General features: G+C 39.4%; 1 protein-coding gene across 2 annotated transcripts in view; it reads right to left on the reverse strand.

Moving 5' to 3' along the window:
* The window catches only part of ITGA8 (integrin subunit alpha 8), a 183,721-nt gene that overhangs the window by 140,450 nt on the left and 21,217 nt on the right, over positions 1–22,054 (reverse strand). For both annotated transcript variants that reach the window (XM_060192219.1, XM_007526133.3), the window contains exons 3-4: positions 13,301–13,401; positions 2,837–2,960 (exon numbers count right to left, since the gene is read on the reverse strand). In XM_060192219.1, the coding sequence (XP_060048202.1) occupies positions 2,837–2,960; positions 13,301–13,401 (225 nt within the window). The remainder of the gene's footprint in view (positions 1–2,836; positions 2,961–13,300; positions 13,402–22,054) is intronic.

The following is a 22,054-nucleotide window of genomic DNA, read 5'->3' on the forward strand; positions in this document are numbered from 1 at the left end:
GAGTATGTGTAAAGCATCCCCACTAGAGGGGGGATGTCCATCAGAGCTATAGGCATGGCATGAATATGAATGAACAGATTAGCTCCCATGCTGCTCAGAGTATCAATGGGTTGGGTGTGTAGGGTGGAATTAACATGAGAGGAGGCTTCTTTAAATTCTCTTTTGAAAATAATAGGCTGGTGTTCCTGTTCCGTGATATTGACCATATGCTCATGAACAAACTGGCTTTGTGTTAATGAACTGTGAACTCCTTAGGGAAGACAGGAAGTCTGTTTCTTGGATGGCTTGGAGGAGGATATTCATGGTCAGAGGGAGAGCATGAGGATGTGAAAATTCAGAATGTATCCTAAAGCCAAAGGAATTCTTGGCAACTAATTTGGCTATTCCACAATTCAACAGTAACTCCATTTTACTTTTCTGCAGATTTTTCTTTTACTGGGAAAAAAACACACAATGATGCATAAATTGCCACCATAGTGTATCCAAGTAACTCAAGATGTGAGTGCAGTCCATATTTTAGAGAATGGTTCAAACTCTTGTTGCAATTTCCATCCCACAAGCCCAGATGCCATGTGCTCTCATGACATCTTTCTACCTAGGTCCTATCTCATCTGTTTCAGTTAGGTACCTCAATCATGGGAAGTCAGGCAAACAGACAGAACAAGAAGTAGTGGCATGTTTTCTAAGTGATCAGCCTCAACATCCACTGGAAGGACAGACAGACCATCAATGCTAGAGGCATGTGCAGCATGGACTTCTCATTTTAGCTACAACATTTTCCTCTTATGGGGCACGTATGCTTTGCAGGTCATGAAAAATCCATAAATAGGATTGACAGAACAAATTCACTGGTGACTCTACCATTAATTTTACAAAAGTAGTTTCCCAGAATTTAACTTGTTCTCACTCTACCTGGATTTTTTTTAAAAGTATTTGTTTTTTTTTTATAATTTTCTTATTTGTTATTAGTAGTTTGTTAGAGGAACCTGGCTTTGATCTTTATTTTACAATGGTCTCATTTCTGATTTCTTTTGTACAGAGAAATGCAGTATAAACAAACATAAAGGGATAGCCACAAACGCACACTCCATAACACATAAAAAACTGTAACAGGGGTGGATGGTGGTACACCTGGTAGACCATGTATGCTACTATGCTCAAGGACCAAGGTTCAGTGCCAAGTTCCCTCCCCTCTGGGGCAGGGAGGGGAGGGGCGGATTACCTCACAAGTAGTGAAGCAGAGCTAGAGCTTTCTCTCTTTCTTCCTCCCGATCTTTCTTCCCTCTCAGTTTCTTTCTGTCTCTATCCCAAACAAACAAATTGGATGTGAGGGTGATCTGGCTGCGACATCTGTCACCCCATTGATGGCCGGGGTTGATTCGGCTGATCTGGCTGGCTAGGGGGGTGTCCCCTTCCTCCCTCACCGCTACATGTGCGTCCCTAAGCTGCGAGCTTGGTAGGAGAGGAAGGCCTGCCCGGAATAGAGACAGACAGACCGGTCTTTGGTAGAGGGTATACGAGTAGCTGCACTCCCCTGCTAGAACCTCCAAACAAGCTCTCAAGGGCCAAACAAACAAATTAATAAATAAATCCCTCCATTGATCTGGTTAAAAATAAATTTAAACATTTGAGTTATTTATTTCATTACTGGGTAGGGTCAGAGGAGAAATGAGAATGGAGGGAAAGTGAGAAGCACCTGCACCACTGCTTCACTGCGAGTGAAGCTTCTTCCCTGCAGGTAGAGAGTAGGGACTTGAACCTGGAACCTTGTGCACTGTAACATGTGTCTCCCACTAGATGTACCACTGCCTGGCCCACTCATAAAAAATAATAAAAGTTAAAAAAATACTGAAAGGCTGGGGAGACAGCATAATGGTTCTGCAAAAGCCTTTCATGTCTGAGGCTCTGAGAATCTCAGTTTCTGAGCAGTGCTCTGATCTCATGTGTGGCTGTGTATGTGTCCTTTCTACATCTCTCTCACTAAATATAAAGAAAATATTTTTTAAAACAATTGTAAGAGTTCAAAGGAGTAGATAGCATAATGGTTATGCAAAGAGATTCTCATGCCTGAGGATCCAAAGTCCCAGGTTCAATCTCCTGCACCACCAAAAAAGCCAGTGCTCTGGTAAAAAAAAAAAAAAAAAAAAAAATGTAAGCGTTCACAAAAGAACACTGAATGTATCAGTCATCAGTCATGGCTGCTCTCCCCAAATCACTGAGTAATTCAACAAGATGCAGTGATTACACAGCAAGAGTTCAAAGATAGCACTTATACTCTTATTCCAAAGGATTTTTCCCTGGAAGGCTCCTGGAATCGCCAGACTTTAAGGGTACAAGATCTTTCTGAAAACTGGTTATTAAGTAGCTAAAGGAGAAATGCATGTGGTGCAGATAATCTTAGAGGCCAGCAGTCAAAGAAAGCAACAGTCACTAGGAACACAGAATGGACAGAAAGTTGTGTCCCCACCCCAGGCAAATTAACCAGCACCTTTCCTGCAGCTGTCAGTGAGATAGGCAGTCATAATCTTTCATCTTCCCCCTGGGAATTTTGGATTCCAGATGAGAGCTGAAGTCCAAGAACAAGGACCCAATCCATTCCACTGCAGAATATCTAAAAACAGCAGATTTCTAAGATACAGAAGGGAATCAGTAGGATTTGGTGTCTTGGTCCTCCTGTCACAGCAAGACATTCTGTAAGGCTGGGCTGTCTTAACCTTATAGCATCTTGTGCTAATAGCATTATAATTTCTCGATGTCTTTCGGAGATTACCTGGACTGTCTCCAACAGAAAAGTTTTTGAGTTCAATTTCAGCTTCAAGGCACAAAAAGAACTTACTGTTTCGACAAGGAGAATACTCTGCATAGGCGCTGAAATTCTGAATTGCTACATAACAAGTGCCAACTGGGTCTTTTTCTGGCGACGGTTTAAGAGTTCTCCAGTGATATAAAGGAGCACAGGCCTGTGGAAACATTAAAGACAGTGTTTGATTGATTGTTTGTTTGTTTGTGTAATGCTAAAGACTCAGCATGCATGACTTCGTGGCTAACAGGCTGGCTTTTAATTCCTGTATTTCATATATAGAAACAGAAAAAGGAAGAAAACTTCTCCTAATGCTATGCTTCTCCTGTGTGGTACTGTGGTTCAAACCTGGGCTATGTACATGTCAAGGCATATGTCCTACTCAGGGAGCTACTTTCTGACTCCTGCATATATTAACTTTACAGAGGTTTCTCATTCTGTGAGTTCATTTGGTTTGTTAATTTTCCTAAGTTTAATGAACCATGTGAATTTCATAGATGAATTAATTAATCCCTGCATGCTAAGAAGTACCTTAGTAGTCAGAGTTAGTGAAATTTCTAAAGTGAGTATGTCAACATAATGCACAATTAGAATAAATTAAACATACACAAAAGCCCCCTCATTTGGATGTTAAGTGAAAATACAAGTAACCTAGGAAATATGTATATGTATATGTATATGTATATGTATATGTATATGTATATGTATATGTATATGTATATGTATATGTATATGTATATATTGCCTCCAGGGGTATTGCTGGGGCTCAGTGCCTGCACCACAGATCCACTGCTCCTGGAGGCTAATTTTTTTCCCTTTTGTTGCCCTTGTTGTTTTATCATTGTTGTGCTTATTATTATTGTTATTGTTGGGGAGGACAGAGAGAAATGGAGAGAGAAGGGGAAGACAGAGAGGGGAGAGAATGATAGACACCTGCAGACCTGCTTCAAGCTTGTGAAGTGACCCCCCTGCAGGTGGGGAGCTGGGGGCTCAAACTGGGATCCTTACACCAGTCTTTGTGCTTCGTGCCATGTGTGCTTAAACCGCTGTGCTACCACCCAACCCCCATAAATATTTCTTAAAAGCAAGGGATTCAGATTTTCTTTGTTTTAAAAAATGTTGGGCCTACATAAAAACAATGATCACTTAAATGGTGAATGAATCAGTGTGATGTCTTAAAATAAGAACTATTTTCTTTGTCTAATTGCTGCTAAAAACAAGAACAAAAACATGAACATAAACAAGTCTTAAAACTCTGCTCTGTGGAATTCCCTTGTTTATCCCTAAAGGTGTATATTAAGACCTTTTAGACAAGGAATTTCCTTTAGACATGCCACCAACTCTCAAGGTGTTCTTTGGCTGTATTTATTTAATGCTTTTTAATTTTTTTTTTATTTTTAGGAAATCATCCAAATTCTAGAGGACATTATAGTCATGGGGGATAAGGAGAGGTACATAATAGGAGCAGGGCACCCCTAGACCCATGGAAACTTAGAAAATTGAGACACAGGTGTCCAAAGGTGGCACCTCAAAAGTCAGAAAACATTTGATGATGAGATCACATGCCATAGTTTCTCCCAAAGTGGGAAACAAATGACCAGAGCAAGACAATAGGCCAATATGCAAGATGTCTACTCTTAGAATAACCTTGGATTTGTCAGTGTTTCCTTTTTATAAATAAAAACAACTAAAATAAAATAAAATAAAGAATAAGTTTGGATTAGAAAGGGTCACCCACACAGTTTCAGTGAATATCATTTTCTTAGACCAGGTTTGGAGTAAAGTGTTACTTTTGTGTTTACTATTGTGAAAGCATTGCATCCTTCCTTCCAATTATTGTACATAGGGAGGAGTTATATACTGAATGGCCATAAAATCATCAGGGTCCGAGGGGAGGGACTTTGGTCTGATAAACAAAACTGCATGAAATCTGCACAAAGACTGTGGTTAGAGATGTTCACTTCCCATAATAAAATTCCTAGCAGAGAAGCTTTAACTTATTCCAAAGAAAGGGTAGGTATTTGATGCTGTTTATTCATAGCACAACTGAAGATATCCTAGGATTCTTTTAGCAGTTTTGTAAGAAACTATCAGAAAGTCACTAACAGGAAGGTAGCATAAAAAGTTATGCAAAAGACTTTCAAGCCTAAGGCTCTGAGGTCACAGGTTCAGTCCCTAGCACCACCATAAACCAGAGCTTAGCAGAGTTCTGGTTAAAGTAAAATACAAAGTCACTAACAGCATATGTGAATGAGCTTCAGGCACACCCACTGCATTGAACTGGATGCGAAGGAACTCAAGATTTTCAAAGACTCTGCTTGTCTAAACTTTTTTTTTTATTATTGTTGTTGTAGCCTTGTTGTGGTTATTGTTGTTGTTGTTTTCATCGCTCGTTGTTGGATAGGACAGAGAGAAATTGAGAAAGGAGGGGAAGACAGAGAGGGGGAGAGAAAGATAGACACCTGCAGACCTGCTTCACCGCCTGTGAAGCGACTTCCCTGCAGGTGGGGAGCCAGGGGTTTGAACCGGGATCCTTCCGCCAGTTCTTGTGCTTTGCGCCACGTGCGCTTAACCCACTGCACTACCACCCGACCCCCTTGTCTAAACTTCTTAGGGAGAAATTTATTGAGATAAACTCCAAGGATCTCAGACAATTTGCTTGAAGGAAGTGAGTTATCCAAATCATTGCATAAATGCCTTCTCAGTTCTACAAAGGCAAAATCCCAAGGGATTAGGAATGAAATGTTCCATACTGATTTCCAGCCAACATATAGAGTGGCAAATTAAATAAAGGTGTATGCTATACAAACATTCGCTCATGTGTTGGAACCTCTTTTGAAATGTGTTTAACTGCCTGCAACACTTTACATAGAATTTTGCATATAAAATTTGCTCAATGAATGTATGTTGAATCAAACACATACTTCCACAGTAAAAGTTAAAACACAATTTTACTACATCAAGCACTTATGAATGAATTGTTATATCCTCCTTTTGTGGCAGTTTGTCATATCAGAAACATATGATGCCTCATCCACACTTTATAATTTTAGGAATGTTCTCTGGAGACAATAAGACCTACTTTATAGCATTCTGTCTTGTGATACTATTTCTAGGAACATGTTGTGTGTGGGGAAGAAGAAACTGGCTCTAAATTAGCAAAAATCTAAGTTAGCAAAAAAAAATCTCAGCAAAAAACTATTTACACAAAAGTAAGAAAATTATGATATTTCTGTAAAAGACTCAAGTTGCTTCTTCAGAAGATTAAGTTCTAACAAGTGTGCAATATTTGAAAGAATAAATACAAGAACCTCCTTTTTTTCTTCTTTTTCTTTACTTTTCCTTTTTTGGTAATTTATTTTTATTTTGAAAGGACAGATAGAAATTGAGAGGGGAGGGAGAGATAGATAGTGAGAGAGAGAGAGAGAGAGAGAGAGAGAGAGAGAGAGACACTGGCAGCCCTGCCTCACCACTTGTGAAGTTTCTTCTTTGCAGGTGAGGAGCACAGCCTTGAACCCAGGTCCTCACACATGGTAATGTGTGCCCTTAGCCAGGTTTGCCACCAGCCTGTCCTATATGAAAGCTTCTTAAGTGTATTAAATCACTAGTTTTCCTAGAAATGAGAGTGGAAGTAAAAGTCAATGCATGGGGTGGGGAGGATAGTTAGCCTGTCAGAGTACCAGCCTTGCATGTCTGAGGCCACTAAGGCCATAGGTTCAGTCTTCAGTACCATCATATGCCAGAGCTGAATAGTGCTCTGGTATCTAGCCTCTGTCATAGTAAATAAGTATATGTTAAAAAAATAAATAAATAAGTCTAGACTACTACTTACCTTAAAAAAAAAAAAAGCTGGGGGTCAGGCAGTAGTGCAGCAGGTTAAGCAAGAACCCGCGTAGGGATCCCGGTTCGAGCCCCTGGCTCCCCACCTGCAGTGGAGTTGCTTCACAGGCAGTGAAGCAGGTCTGCAGGTCTTTCTCTTCCCTTCTCTGTCTTCCCCTCCTCTCTCCATTTCTCTCTGTCCTATCCAACAACGAACGACATCAACATAACAATAATAATAACCATAACAAGGCTACAACAACAAAGGCAATAAAATGGGAGAAAAGAAAGCTTAAAAAATAAGCACAAATACTGGACTTCACTCATAGGTAAGACTTTTAAAAAACAAGGACAGGAAGGGAAAGCACAAAGTGAAACTATGGCTAGTTGTTGTGTGCAGCAAAGAAAAGGACTCTGGGGAAGAAGGGGGAAGGGAAGGGAGGGAGTGGAGAGGGTATGGGGTCTTAGTACATGATGGTGAAAATGGACCTAAGTTGGGGGCGAGAGTATTTTGCAGACACCTATCACAAGGAGATGAGACGTTGTACCATGTGTCAACAATCATACTGTAAACCATTGCTCCCCCAATAAAATTGTTCTTGGGAGTCGGGCAGTAGTGCAGCGGATTAAGCGCAGGTGGTGCAAAGCACAAGGGCCGGCTCCTGGTTCAAGGATCCTGGTTCAAGCCCCCAGCTCCCCACCTGCAGGGGGGTCACTTCACAAGCTTGAAGCAGGTCTGCAGGTGTCTTATCTTTCTCTCCCCCTCTCTATCTTCCCCTCCTCTCTCCATTTCTCTCTGTCCTATCCAACAACAATGACATCAATAACAACAATGGCTACAACAATAAATAAGGGCAACAAAAGGGAATCAATAAATATTTAAAAAATAATAAAATTATTCTTTAAAGTTAAGCATATTTATGTAGAAAATATAGGCACTTTAAAATTGCATTCTCTCTCTTTTTTTTTTAATAATTGGGAGTGTGTTTCTATCTCTTTATTTAGTTATTGCTGAGGCTCATTGCCTGCAAGATGACTCTACGATTCCTGGTGGTCATTTTTTCCTCTTTGCTTTTCTTCCTAATAGAGAGAAAGGAAAAGAGTAGGGATGAGGAAAAGAGACACCTGCATCACTGCTCCACTGCTCAGGAAGCTTCTTCCTTGCAGGTGGAGAGCAGGGGCTTGAACCTGGGTCCTCTCTCATAGTAATGTGTGCTCTCTACTAGGTGAAGCCACTGCTTAGTCTATATATTTCTATTTTAGATTATTGGATTTTTGGATATAATTTCTTAAAAGAAGAATGGAAAGCTCCTATACACACTTAACAGTCAGTGTTCACATTTGCTTTATCGTTTGTTTCTTCCTCTGTGTATTTAAGACACACGCAGACACACACACTTAAAGACCAGTGAGGAGAAACTTCAGCACTTCAGTGTGAACTCTAAAGCAAGAACATTCATTTACATGTTCAGAGCATAATGATAGCCAGGAAGTTGCATTGATTCAATACTTCAATCCACAGACCCTTCCAGATGTCTCCAGTTGTCCCAATAATGGCATAGTAGTAATAATGATGTTATTTTCATAATTAAAATCTATTATGATCAATTATTGCATCTAGTTTTCATGTCTTTTATCTTCTTTAACCCAATCTTTGTGTTTCTTTGTTTGTCTTGACCATTTCAGCTTTGAAGAAGTATGGGGTCAGTTATTTAACAGAATGTCCTTCAATTGGGCTCAGGCTGTATGTTTTGGACAAGAGTAAGCATTACCTCTAAGGTAATGCTTGGTCCTTTCTCAGTGTCTTCATCAGAAGGCAGTGATGTCTTTTGTCCCACTATTGGTGCTACACGGCAACCTTTCTGGCTCTTTAGCTAGTGCAGTCCTCCATAGGTCTGTTTATCTGATTCTTCAAGCATTCTTCTTTAAGCACAGAATCCTAGTATATGCAAACACTAGTCTTTCAATTTGCTATCACATTGAAAACAGTACCAAAAAAGTGAAGGCAGATTCCACTTTTTTTGAAGATTTTATTTACTCATGAAGAAGATAGGAAGAGAGAGAACAAGAGAAAGAACCAGCTATCACTCTGGTACACGTGCTACCAGGGACCAAACTCAGAACCCCACTCTTGAGAGTCCAGTGCTTCATCCACTGAGCCACATCCTAGAACACACTAGGTTCTGATTTTAAAGATTTTTCATGATTCCATTTAAAAAAAATTTTTTTTACCAAAACACTACTCAGCTCTCGCTTATGGTGGTGCAGGGGGATTGCACCTGGGACTTTGGAGCCTCAGGCCTGAGAGTCTCTTTGCATAACCATTATGCTATCTACCCTCTGCCTGCTTGTTGTTCATTGTTGCTGGGTTTTTTTTTTTTTTTTTTTTGTTGTTATTGCTGTTGTTGTTGTTGGATGGGACAGAGAGAAATCGAAAGAGGAAGGGAAGACAGAGATGAGGAAAGACAGACGCATGCAGACCTGCTTCACCACTTGTGAAGCAACCTCCCTGCAGTTGGGGAGCTAGGGGTTCAACTGGGATCCTTACACCGGTCCTTGTGCTTTGCGCCATGTGTGCTTAACCTGCTGCACTACTGCCTGCCCACCCCCCAAATGTGTTTTTGATAATCACTACAATATGTAACTTCTGTCATGAATGATAACTCATATTTATTAGTAGATCACAAGTTAAACTTTTCACTTTTGCCTCTCCATACATTATAAGGTATTGGCCAACACTTTAAAATCCTGTTATCCTAGAACCCTCTTAATGAACTGACAAATTAGATAGCAAATATATTCCTTTGAAGGTTCAAGTGTAAAAAGTATTGATAGAAGGAGTTGGTTCAGGGAAAGCATTGCCTGTGTTTGATATGGCACATGCTCTAACCTCCAGAGATGGCTTGTGATGTCTCCACATGTGTAATAAGCTGTGATAAAAGGGCTTATTTGGCAGGGGTGGGGTGGGGGGGACACTTAAATGTTATAAAAATTATTTCTAGAAAGTTCTTTTTTTAAAAAGCTGTAGTGCGAAGACAGAACTCCTACCTTCTGCGGGGGAGAAGTGTTAGGATGAAGATAAGAGGACTCTGCACTCCAGCTCCTTCAGCACCCAGAGAGAGAAGAAAGAGAGGGACATATGGAGGTAGTTATGATGTCAGGAGTGGCTTAGAGGGAAAGAGAGGATTGAATCAGAAAAAAAAATGTATAACTATGTATAAATGTGGACAGACAGTTGTTGAGAAGATGGTTGGCCCATGTCTAAAACTTTAGGGGAACTTGGTGGATTGCAGTGGGGAGAGTGAAGATTCAGAACTGTGGTGGTGGGAATGGTATGGATTCAAACCCCTGTCGACATGTAATTCAGTAATATAAAAATATAAAAAATGGGGGCCAGAACGTAGCACAGCAGATTAAGCGCACATGGTGCGAAGCTCAAGGACCTGCACAAAGATCCTGGTTGGAGCCCCTGGCTCCCCACCTGCAGGGGAGTCGCTTCACAGAGGGTGAAGCAGGGCTGCAGGTGTCTATCTTTCTCTCCCTCTCTGTCTTTCCCTCCTCTCTCCATTTCTCTCTGTCCAATCCAACAACAAAGACAGCAATAACAACAACAATAATAACAACAATAACGATTAAAAAAAGGGCAACAAAGGGGAAAAAATGGCCTCCAGGAGCAGTGGATTTGTAGTGCAGGCACCGAGCCCCAGCTGTAACCCAGGGGGCAAAAAAAGAAAAGAAAAGAATATATAAAAAATAAATAAGGAAATTTAAAAAACTGTAGTGCTACAGAAAGCTCTATTCTTTCTTTTTGATTTTTTTTATTGCCACCATGGTTAATGTTGGGGCTCGCTGCCAACTCTTGGCAGCCATTTTCCCATTTTATTGGATAGGACAGAGAGAAACTGAGAGAGGAGAGGGAGATAGAGAAGGAGAGATACAGAGAGACACCTGCAGACCTGCTTCACCACTTGTGATGCTTCCCCACCGAAGGTGAGGAGCAGGGATTCGAACCTCAGTCCTTGCACATGGTAATGTGTGTACTTAACTGGGTGTGCTACTGCCCATCCCCTGAAAGTTTTATTATTTCTTATCTGCTAGCTTCTAGTTGAAATCTATTATCAATGACTAATATGATAATTTCACACCATGCACTTATTTTTGTGGGTTGATACAAACTTACAGGTACACATAGATACTCAGATATTCACAGTACTTCAGTTTGCAGCATCTTGTAGCTGTAAAAATTGTGTCGTGTGATAGAATTTAAAAACCAGTCTGCTGTTCCATTGCTTAAGGGAAAAAAATAACTTAAAGAATAGTTTAGACAGGGGCTGAGTGCTGGTGTACCCGGTTGAGCGCACGTTACAATGCATAAGAACCCAGGTTCGAGTCCCCAGTCCCCACCTGCAGGGGGAAAGCTTCTACTCTCCCCTTCCCTCTTGATTTCTGGCTGTCTCTATCCAATAAATACAGATAATAAAAAAATTAAAAAGAAAAGAATAGTTTAGACTATCTTATTTCCCCTCACAACTTTAAAAATGCAAGCATGCCCCCTCCCCAATTATTTTCCGTAGGAACATGCTATCTTATTTTCAGTGATTTTGAAGACTTCTGCAAATACTAAGTAAATGTAATCAGATGCTTCAGATAAGCTTTCAAGACTTAAAAATAAAGACAATATATAGCAAAAGGTTTCTAGTCCCAGTTTTAAAATGGAATTAACTTTCCAATAGCAATTCACATAATCACATAATATGTGAATAATAACAATTCACATAATTCACATAATATGTGAATAATAAAAGTTTTTTAAAACCAGTTCTGGAATGTGAAAGTCCTATTAGTACAAATATAATTCTACAGAGAGCATATGGCAAGTTCTGGGTTTGTAACAAGAGAGAGCTATCTACTCTATCTGTTTTATGTCAGAATCTCTTTTGGGGGGAGGGAGAAACACCACAGCCCAAATAAAGCAAGGCACTTCCTTTAGATACTCATTCTTATTAAATCATAATTCAGATTTAAGTAAATCCTAAAATCCAAAGTCATTTCTGTATTGTTGTAAGGAAATTAAAGCCAACAGTTTTTTTTAAAAAAAAACCCTAACCAAAAATAATAATAATAAATTTCCAGATGAGCATAATGGGATAATTTACTTCTCAACAATAGCCTGTCTCCTTAGGACAGTAGGAGAAGAAAGTCACAAAGTCAGAACACTTCAAAACTGGAAGATATCTACCTGGGAGATTTTTTTTTTTTTTTTACTTTAAAATGTGTTGATGTCCTACTCATAGAATAATGGGATATATATTGTATTGATATATTTATTTAGATTTAGATGTATTTTTACAGCAAAAGAACCATTGGTCTTGCACATGTAAAGTTATGCCAAGCAGTCTTCCCATTCCCAGCCCAATATTTTATCCTATTGATATATAATTAGAGAGAGGGAGAAAGAGAAAGAGAGAGACTCTAAAACATGACTACATCCTGCATATGGTTCCCTTTGGTGACATCTTTGGTGTTCCCCTGTGGTGCTAAGATCTTGTTCATGGTAAGGCATATATTCTACCCACTGAGCTATCTTCTGGTCTCAATAGTTAATACTTTTAAACAAGGTTTCCCTTTCATCCTAAAGCACAGGACTGAAATGGTGCTCTTGTTTCTCGCATAAAATAAATTAATAAATCTTTAAAAGTATGGGGGGCAGACAGTGACATACCCAATTGAACACACATTATAAAGGGCAAGGAAGGACTCAAGTTCAAGCTGCCAGTCCCCACCTGCAGGGGGAAGCTTCACAAGTGGTAACTAGTGCTGCAGGTGTCTCACTTTGTCTGTCTGTCTGTCTATCTATCAATCTCCTCCTCCCCTGTTGATTCCTCTCTGTAGCCAATTAAGTTAAATTAAATATTAAAAAAAATAAAATTACTACACAGAAAATTAATGCTTGAAGAATCCTGACAATGGTAGTTCTGTCCTTCAAGACAAATCTTAATCAAACCTTTAAATCAGTGTTAATAAATAAAATATTTATTTCTTGGAGGTTTAGTTTCAGTTTTTCTATCTGTAGTTACTTTAAGCATTTTAGAATATTCATATGGGAAATAAGTTTTTTTAATTTTTTAAAATATTTATAACAAGGTCTGGCTGGGCTAGTGGTTCCTCCTGTGGACTAAAATATTTATTTATTCCCTTTTGTTGCCCTTGTTTTATTCTTGTAGTTATTCTTGTTGTTGTTATTGATGTCGTTGTTGTTGGATAAGACAGAGAGAAATGGAGAGAGGAGGGGAAGACAAAGATAGACACCTGCAGACCTGCTTCACTGCCTGTGAAGCGACTCCTCTGCAGGTGGGGAGCCGTGGGCTCGAACTGGGATCTTTACGCCGGTCCTTGCGCTTTGCGACACCTGCACTTACACTGAGCTATGGCCTGACTCCTGAAAAAAGGTTTTTTTTTTCTTTAGTTTTAAGCACTGAATTTCTCTTTTTGGATGTTGCTAAGTTTTTCTTTGAAAGTCTGACATACTCTTACATGAAGGGATTTTTTTGTAAATATGAGTTATGTTATTTCTTCTTATTAAAGTTACATAAGAAAGAGAGGTCAATACGAGTTAAGTATGAGTTTTAAAACATCAGTATATATGTTATCCCAAAGCAGTTCTATTGTGCTCATACTCACCACAACTTTTCCTTTGTGGGCTTTCACTGTTGCTCCAAACCATTGGTTCGATTTAAATTCTATAGGTTCCTTGGTTCCATTAACTCTGATCTTCCGATTGTCTGACAAGGATAAAAGGATTCATCAACAATTTGTTAAATGTGGTAGTCATGTATGTACAGTAAGTATTAACGAACTTGTCCACTAAAAATGTTTGAAAAACAATTTTCATGCACACAGGTGATTTCTCTTTAATTGCAAACTAGACATAATCTAGTCTTTGCATTTGGAAAAATTCCAATCAAGTGAAAAATGTGCATTTAAAGGTGATATTTCATAATTTCAATTAAAAGAAATGTTTTGTTTTGTTTTTTACATTTCAGAATAATTGAACAATAAAGCTGATATGGGTCTCAATGGTCTTTCCTGCCACCCTTAACTTCCAGGGTTATTCCTGGAGTTGCATGTCAGCAGACTCTTTTTTCTAAACAGTAAAGGAAAGATGAAGAGGGAAAGGCAGGCAGAGAGAGAAAGGAAAAACACTGCAGCACTGTTTTGCTGATTGTGAAGTGTCCCTCTGTGCAGGTGCTCATAGGTGGTGGCCAATGACTCCACCTGGGTTCCAGGGTACAATGCAAGTTCTACTGGGTGAGCTATTTCTGTCTTGGATTCCCATAGTGGTGAGCTCAAGCTTTTGACATTGAGCTTACATATGATCAAAGACCCAGCACTTACAACTGCTCTAGAGAATTCTCAGTCTTTTCCAATAGTGAAATACCTGGCAATCTCCCTGGCTGGAGAGCCATAAGCCTTCTCGGCAGGGGTTACAGGAACCAGCATGGAGGACTCCCAGACCTTGGTTTCTAGCTGAGTAACATGTGTCCACACAGCCACAGAAAATGATGCCTCCATGCAGTTTTATATACACTTTGCAGATGTCAGCATGAGGGCGACCATCTGGGTAGAAACTCAGTCCAATTATAACGCACTTTAGGTCTTAATAAAAAGCAGACATTTCTTCTTGCACTCTCAATTCCAAGTCAACCTATTTCCCATGTTCTAAAGGCATGGTTCCAACTGGAATCTCATCAATAATAGCCAACAAATTTCGAAAGACATTGGTATTCAGGCATCTTGTTTATATGTGTTGCCTTTGGTGTGCATTTTATTTTTCTTCCTTGATTCTATAATAAATGCTTCTCAGAATGAACTTTTAATTCCTATTAACTGTGGCCAAAATATACACATAGTTAGCTTTAAACTGAGTCTACATTTAATTTCAGACTTTTGAAAAATAAATGCATATATATATATATATATATATATATATATATATTTCACCATACCAAAGAAAAATTACAGTTTGACATGTTAGTAGAAAATCATTAATTTCCATCCCACTCAATAAAGGGAAGAGAAAAAAGAAGAGAATAATTAATTTCCTTTTTAAAATCTTGTTTTTGATTTTTCTGGGCTTCGAAAAAAGTCAAGTTCTAGATAGCTTACCAAAAATTCACACAAGTGTCAGAAAGGAGCATCTTACAGATCACATAAGTTTGAAAACATTGCCATCTTTGTCTAGACAAAAATGCAGGTCACAGGGTGAAGTATGCACTCTACTGGGTGAGCTTATCTCCCTGCCCTGGATTCCCACAGTCTTGAAACACAAGAAAAATCAGAGACACCAGATCTTATTTCCTTTAGGTGGGTGATCCTAGACAATTCATGTAATTTGGAGGAGTTTAGATTTCATCTGTAAACACAGACTGAAACACCTGCCTCAACATAAAGATCACGATACACATGGAGAAAAAAATGGTCTCTGAGATAAAGATCTCGTTTCAATACAACTCTAAGTCTATAACTTTTGAAATTTGTGTGAATTAAGACCCTACAAGCCTAACCCAGTCACAGACACACATGAAGAAGGCCATTGTTAGAGATGTGTGTCACTCAGCAGTGAAATTAGCGACACCTCACAGGATTGTCAATGTGGCCTTGATTAAGCTCAGGGAGAAAGTACTCCAGTGACTTTGAATTTCTAAACTACTAGAGAGCCATAAAAAAAAGAAGACCAGAACTTCAAACATTCAAATATACTTAAAGATCCCAAGAGAACATAAGAAAAGCAGTCTGCTATAGGAAGAAATGGATTATGGGGCAAGAGAGGAAGCCAATTCAAAGCATGGCTTTGCTTTGCTGTGGGTTAAAAAAAGTTATGAGTCTGCTTTTGTGATTCTTGAAACATTTATTCTGAAATTATAAGATTAATGAGTAATAGCTACAGACAAACTGAGTTATTTCACAGCAACACAATTTTTTTTTGAACCAAGAGTACAAGTGAATGGGGTTTGATTCATACGATTCATACCATACCCAACCTAAAGATAACCATAAAGAAGAATTTTACTGCACCAAACCTCTATCTACTAAGATGACTTTTCATCCACCTGTACTATTCTTTCTTTGATTTTATTTTAAAATATTTTATTTACTTATGAGAAATTTAGGAGGAGAGAGAAAGAACCAGACATCACTCTGGTGCATGTGTTGAATGGGATTGAACTCAGGACCTCATACTTGAGGGTCCAATGCCTTATCCACTGCGCCACATCCCAGACCACCTTTCTTTGATCTTTAAGATGGGAAAATCACTGTTTCAAATTATGTTTTACTTATACAAATTCGTTTTTTAAATTTCTTTATTGGGGAGTTAATGTTTTACATTTAACAGTAAATACAATAGTTGTACATGCATAACATTTCTCAGTTTCCCATTCTTCTTCTAGCTTTTGCCCTTCTTCCATAGCCAGTCAACAGCGTCAGGTTGAGCCTGATGTCAAGTTTCGAGACCTCCTTCGAATCTGGAGAGGTGGCAGTCATTGACTATGTGGGTCATAGTCTGTCTGGAGCCGCAGGGGCAGTTCGGGTCGTCTCTGGCTCCCCAGCGATGGAACATAGCGGCACACCGGCCATGGCCTGTTCAATAGCGATTGAGGAGGGCCCAATCATAATGTGCTAGGTCAAAGCCGGGTTGACGCTTACAGGGGTCTGTGATGAGGTGTTTGTTCTTAACCTCAGCTGACTGCCAACTCTGTTTCCAAGAGTCTGGAACAGAGAAGTTCAGTGTAGGCATAGGGGACCAGATTGGGTGACAAGACATCAAGCGTTGGACAGGGTGTGCGAAGATATCTGCGTATATTGGCAGGTCCGGTCGAGCGTAGATGTGGGAAATGAACTTAGATGATGCCGCATCCCGACGAATATCTGGCGGGGCGATGTTGCTAAGAACTGGCAGCCATGGAACTGGGGTGGAACGGATGGTTCCAGAAATTATCCTCATGGAGGAATATAATTTGGAATCGACCAAGTGGACATGGGGGTTACGGAACCATACTGGGGCACAGTATTCTGCAGTGGAATAGCATAATGCCAGAGATGATGATCCTAGTGTGGAAGCGCTCGCGCCCCATGAGGAGCTGGCCAGTCTTGCAATGATGTTATTCCTCGCGCCCACCTTTGCTGCAGTTTTTATGAGATGTTCGTGAAATGACAGAGTGCGATCGAGAGTAACGCCACGATAGACTGGCTGGGCTTCATGCCGGATTCTCGTATCGCCAAGCTGCACATTAAGATCACGCGAGGCCGAGGCATGGTGTAGATGGAAAACAGATGATACCGTTTTTGCAGTGCTAGGGATTAGCCGCCATTTTTTACAGTAATCAGATATCAGAGACATGTCTTTCCTGAGTGTTTCCTCGAGGATGTCGAACTTGGATGCCTGAGTTGCACAGCAGATGTCATCGGCGTAGATGAGTTTCCCATATAACAATACAACCCCCACTAGGTCCTCTGCATCCTTTTTGGATCTGTATTCTCCCCACACACACACACCCCAGAGTCTTTTACTTTCGTGCAATATGCCAATTCCAGTTCACGTTCTACTTGTGTTTTCTCTTCTGATGTTGTTTTTCAACTTGTGCCGAAGAGTGAGGTCATCCCATATTCATCCTTCGGTTTCTGACTTATTTCACTTAACATGAATTTTTCAAGGTCCATCCAAGATCAGCTGAAAATGGTGAAGTAACGATTTTTTATAGCTGAGTAGTATTCCATTGTGTATATATACCACTACTTGCTCAGCCACTCATCTGTTGTTGGACACCTGGGTTGCTTCCAGGTTTTGGCTATTACAAATTGTCCTGCTAAGAACATATGTGTACACAGATCTTTTTGGATGGGTGTGTTGGGTTCCTTAGGATATATCCCCAGGAGAGGAATTGCAGGGTCATAGAGTAGGTCCATTTCTAGCCTTCTGAGAGTTCTACTGACTGTTAACCAGAGAGGTTGGACCAATTAACATTCCCGCCAGCAGTGCAGGAGGGTTTCTTTGACCCTACAACCTTTCAAGCATTTTCTGCTGCTACCTTTTCTGATGTATGACATTCACACAGGAGTGAAGTGGTATCTTCTTGTTGTCTTTATTTGCATTTCTCTGACAATGAAGGACTTGGAGCATTTTTTCATGTGTTTCTTGGCCTTTTGGATCTCTTCTCTGATGAATATTCTGTCCATGTCCTCTCCACATTTTTGGAAGGGGTTATTTGTTTTCTTGTGGTTGAGATTGGCAAGATCTTTTTTATATTTTGGTTATTAAACTCTTGTCTGATGTATGACATGTAAAGATCTTCTCCTATTCTGTGAGGGTCTCTGGGTTTGAGTAGTGGTTTCTTTTGCTGTGCAGAAGCTTTTTTATTTGATGTAGTTCCCATAGGTTTATGCTTGCCTTAGTCTTCTTTGTAATTGGATTCGTTTCATTGAAGATGTCTTTAAAATTTATGTGGAAAAGAGTTTTGCCAATATTTTCCTCTAAGTATCTGAAAGTTTCGGGTCTAACATCCAAGTCCTTGATCCACTTGGAATTTACTTTTGTATTTGGTGAATTATAGTGGTTCAGTTTCATTCTTCTGCATATTTCAACCCATTGTTTCCAACACCATTTGTTGAAGAGACTCTGCTTTCCCCATCTAATACTCTTGGCAACTTTGTCAAAGATTAGATGTCCATAGGTGTGGGGGCTTACTTACGGGCTCTCAATGTTATTCCACTGGTCAGTGTGTCTATTCATGTTCCAGTACCAAGCAGTTTTGAAGACAATTGCCCTATAATACAATTTGAGGTCTGGGAGTGTGATGCCTCCAGTTCTGTTCTTTCTTCTCAAGATTGTTTTGGCAATTCTAGGTATTTTCTGGTTCCAGATAAACATTTGTAGCATTTATTGTATTCTCCTAAAAAATGTGGTTGGGATCTGGATGGGAATAGCATAAATTTGTAGATGGCTCTGGGTAGTATATTCATTTTAATGATGTGAATTCTTCCAACCCATGAGCATGGAAAATCTTTCCACTTCTTTGTGTCTTTTTCAGTTTTCTTGAGTAGTAACTCATAATTTTCAGTATACAAATATTTCACTTCTTTGGTTAGGTTTACTCCTTGATATTTTTTTTTTTTTTGTTGCTATAGTAAAAGGAATTGATTTCTGGATTTCAATTTCTTCTAACTTAGTGTTTGCATAGAGGAATGCCACTGACTTTTGAATGTTAATTTTATATCCTGACACCTTACTGTATTGCCTGATGATTTCCAAAAGCTTCTTGCTGGATTCCTTAGGTTTTTCTGTGTATACTATCATGTCATCTGCAAATAGGGAGAGTTTGACTTCTTCTTTTCCAATCTGTATGCCTTGAATTCCTTGCTCCTGTCTGGTTGCTATGGCAAGAACTTCCAACACTATGTTGAATAGTAATGGTGATAGTGGGCATCCCTGTCTAGTGCCTGATCTGAGGGGAAATGAGTATGATGTTGGCTGTAGTTTTGCTATATATAGACTCCACTATCTTCAGGAATTTTCCATCTATTCCCATTTTTTGTAGTGTTTTGATCATAAAGGGATGTTGTATTTTGGTCTTACTTTTGTTGATGTGGTGGATCACGTTGATTGATTTACATATATTGAACCAACCTTGCATCCCTGGAATAAACCCCACTTGGTCATGATGAACAATCTTTTTAATATACTGCTGTATCTGGTTGGCTAGAATTTTGTTCAGTATTTTAGCATCTATGTTCATCAGAGCTATTGGTCTGTAGTTTTCTTTTTTGGTTGTGTCCCTGTCTGCCTTTGGTATCAAAGTTATGTTGGCTTCATAGAAGCTGGAAGGGAGTATTCCAGTGTCTTAAATCTTCTGGAAGACTTTTAAAAGTAGTATTAGTTCTTCTATGTAGGTTTTGTAGAATTCATTTGTAAAACCATCTGGTCCAGGACTTTTATTCTTGGGAAGGTTTTTGATAACTGTTTCAATTTCATTAGCTCTGATGGCCCTGTTCATGTTATCTAGTTCCTCTTTACTTAATTTTGGAAGTTCATAAGTATCTAGGAAATTGTCCATTTCTTCCAGGTTCTCTAGCTTGGTGGCATAGAGTTGTTCATAGAAATCTCGCATGATATGCTGAATTTCTGCAGTGTCTGTTCTGATATCTCCTCTTACATTTACAGTCCGACTTATTTGGGTCCTCTCCCTTTTTTGTTTTCTGAGTCTGGCTAAAGGTTTGTCGATTTTGCTCACTCTTTTGAAGAACCAACATTTACTTTCATTGCTATTTTGTATGGTTTTCTTATTTTCAATGTTATTTATTTCTGCCCTAACTTTAGTGATTTCTGTCCTTCTGGTTGCTTTAAGGTTCCTTTGCTCTTCTTCTTCTAGGTCTTTAAGATATGCAATCAGGCTGTTTATCTGTGTTTTTTCTTGTTTCCTAATGTGTGCTTGTATGGTTATGAACTTCACTCTCAATACTGCCTTAGCTGTGTCCCAAATATTTTGATAGCTTGTGTCTTCATTTTCATTGAACTCTCGATACATTTTGATTTCTTCCTTTATTTCCTCTTTGACCTAGTAGTTAAGAAGTGTACTGTTGAGCTTCTACATTTTGGGACTATTACTAATATTTTGTTGATTGTTAAGTGTTAGTTTAATTCCACTGTGGTCTGAGAAGATGCTTGGGATGATTTCAATGCTCTTGAATTTGCTGATGCTCTCCTTGTGGCCTAACATATGATCTAACCTTGAAAATGACCCATGTGGACTTGAGTGAAATGTGTATTCCAGTTTCTTGGGATGAGTTACTCCGAAAATGCCCAATAGTTCTTGTTTATCTGTCTCCTCATTTAGCTCCTTCATGTCTTTATTGATTTTCTGCCTGGATGATCTGTCAAATTGAGAGAGTGGGGTGTTAAAGTCCCCTGCTATGACTGTGTTGCTGTTAATATATTGTTGTTGTTGTTTTAGTAGATGTTTGATGTATTTAGATGGCTTCTCGTTGGGTGCATAGATGTTGATAATTGTTAAGTCTTCTTGATTGACTGATTCTCTGAGCATTAAGTAGTGTCCATCCCTATCTTTTTAAGTTTTATTTATTTTAGAGTCTATTGTGTCAGATATGAGAATAGCTGTTCCTGCCCTTTTTGTGGGCCATTGCTTGTATGATAGTATTTCATCCTTTCACTTTGAGTCTGTGTTTGTCTTGTTGAGTTAGGTGGGTTTCCTGTAGACAACATATTGTTGGGTTGTGTTTTCTGATCCATCTTCCTACTCTGTGCCTTTTAATAGGTGAATTCAGGGCATTGACATTTATTGATATCAAAGATTGAAGATATTTTAATGCCATTCTTGTAGATTTTGAGTGTTCTGATATATGTCCTATTTATAGTGGTCTGTTTAGGAGTGGTCTTCATAGGAGACCTTTCAGAACTTCTTTCAAGATGGGCTTGGTGATAGTGGAGTCTTTCAACTGTTGCTTGTCTAAGAAGGTTTTATGCCTCCATCTAGTCTGAATGACAATCTATCAGGATATAGTAGTTTTAATTGAAAGCCTTTCTCATTGAGCACTTGATAGATATCTTGCCATTCTCTTCTGGCCTGTAGTGTTTGTGTGGAGAAGTCTGCTGCTAATCTTATGGATTTTCCTCTGTAGGTGACTCTTTGTTTTTCTCTTGCAACCTTCAGGACCCTTTCTTTATCCTTATTCCTTTCCGTTCTAAATATGATGTGTCTTGATGTCTTTAAGTCTGGGTTAATTCTGTTTGGGACCCTCTGGGCTTCTTGAACCTTTATGTCTTTGATGTTGTCTAAACTAGAGAAGTTCTCAGCTATTATGTCCTGTGTGGGACTATGTGATAGCTTGGTATAGCATAGGGGAGCTCGCCCATCCTTGAATGGAGGTCTGGATAGACACCCCGCTTGTTAGTCTCTCTCATCATAGAGGTAAGCCAAGAGGGAAAAAGTCTCCCAGACTAAGCTTGCCTTATTAGTCTCTCAAGCCCACAGAGACCTCACTGCCCCTCTCCATTAACTGCAGGCCACATGGCCACCTACTTTAAGATTCATTTACTCAAAGTTCACCTCACCTTCTGATCACAGAGGAGAACACACCTTATCACACACTCCTAGCAGTGCCCTTTGATGTCCTTAATTTGCTTATCTTCTCTCTATCTCGCCTTAACTGGTCAACCCCTATTCTCCCCTCAAATGCCTTTGTGTAATTAAATGCCTGCATCAGGAGACTAATTATCTTGACCTTTATGTATCTCATCAAATTCCTGTCATAAACAGCCCCCTACCATAGGGGCAAGCTGACCTTTAAGAAACCTGTAATTTCTGACATATTTGAATAATGTCCTTTGTTTGGTTTTCTATTTAAACTCATGACCACCTGCCA

The sequence above is a fragment of the Erinaceus europaeus genome, chromosome 6 (genome assembly GCF_950295315.1).
Source record: "Erinaceus europaeus chromosome 6, mEriEur2.1, whole genome shotgun sequence".
In the NCBI taxonomy this organism is placed as follows: domain Eukaryota; kingdom Metazoa; phylum Chordata; class Mammalia; order Eulipotyphla; family Erinaceidae; genus Erinaceus; species Erinaceus europaeus.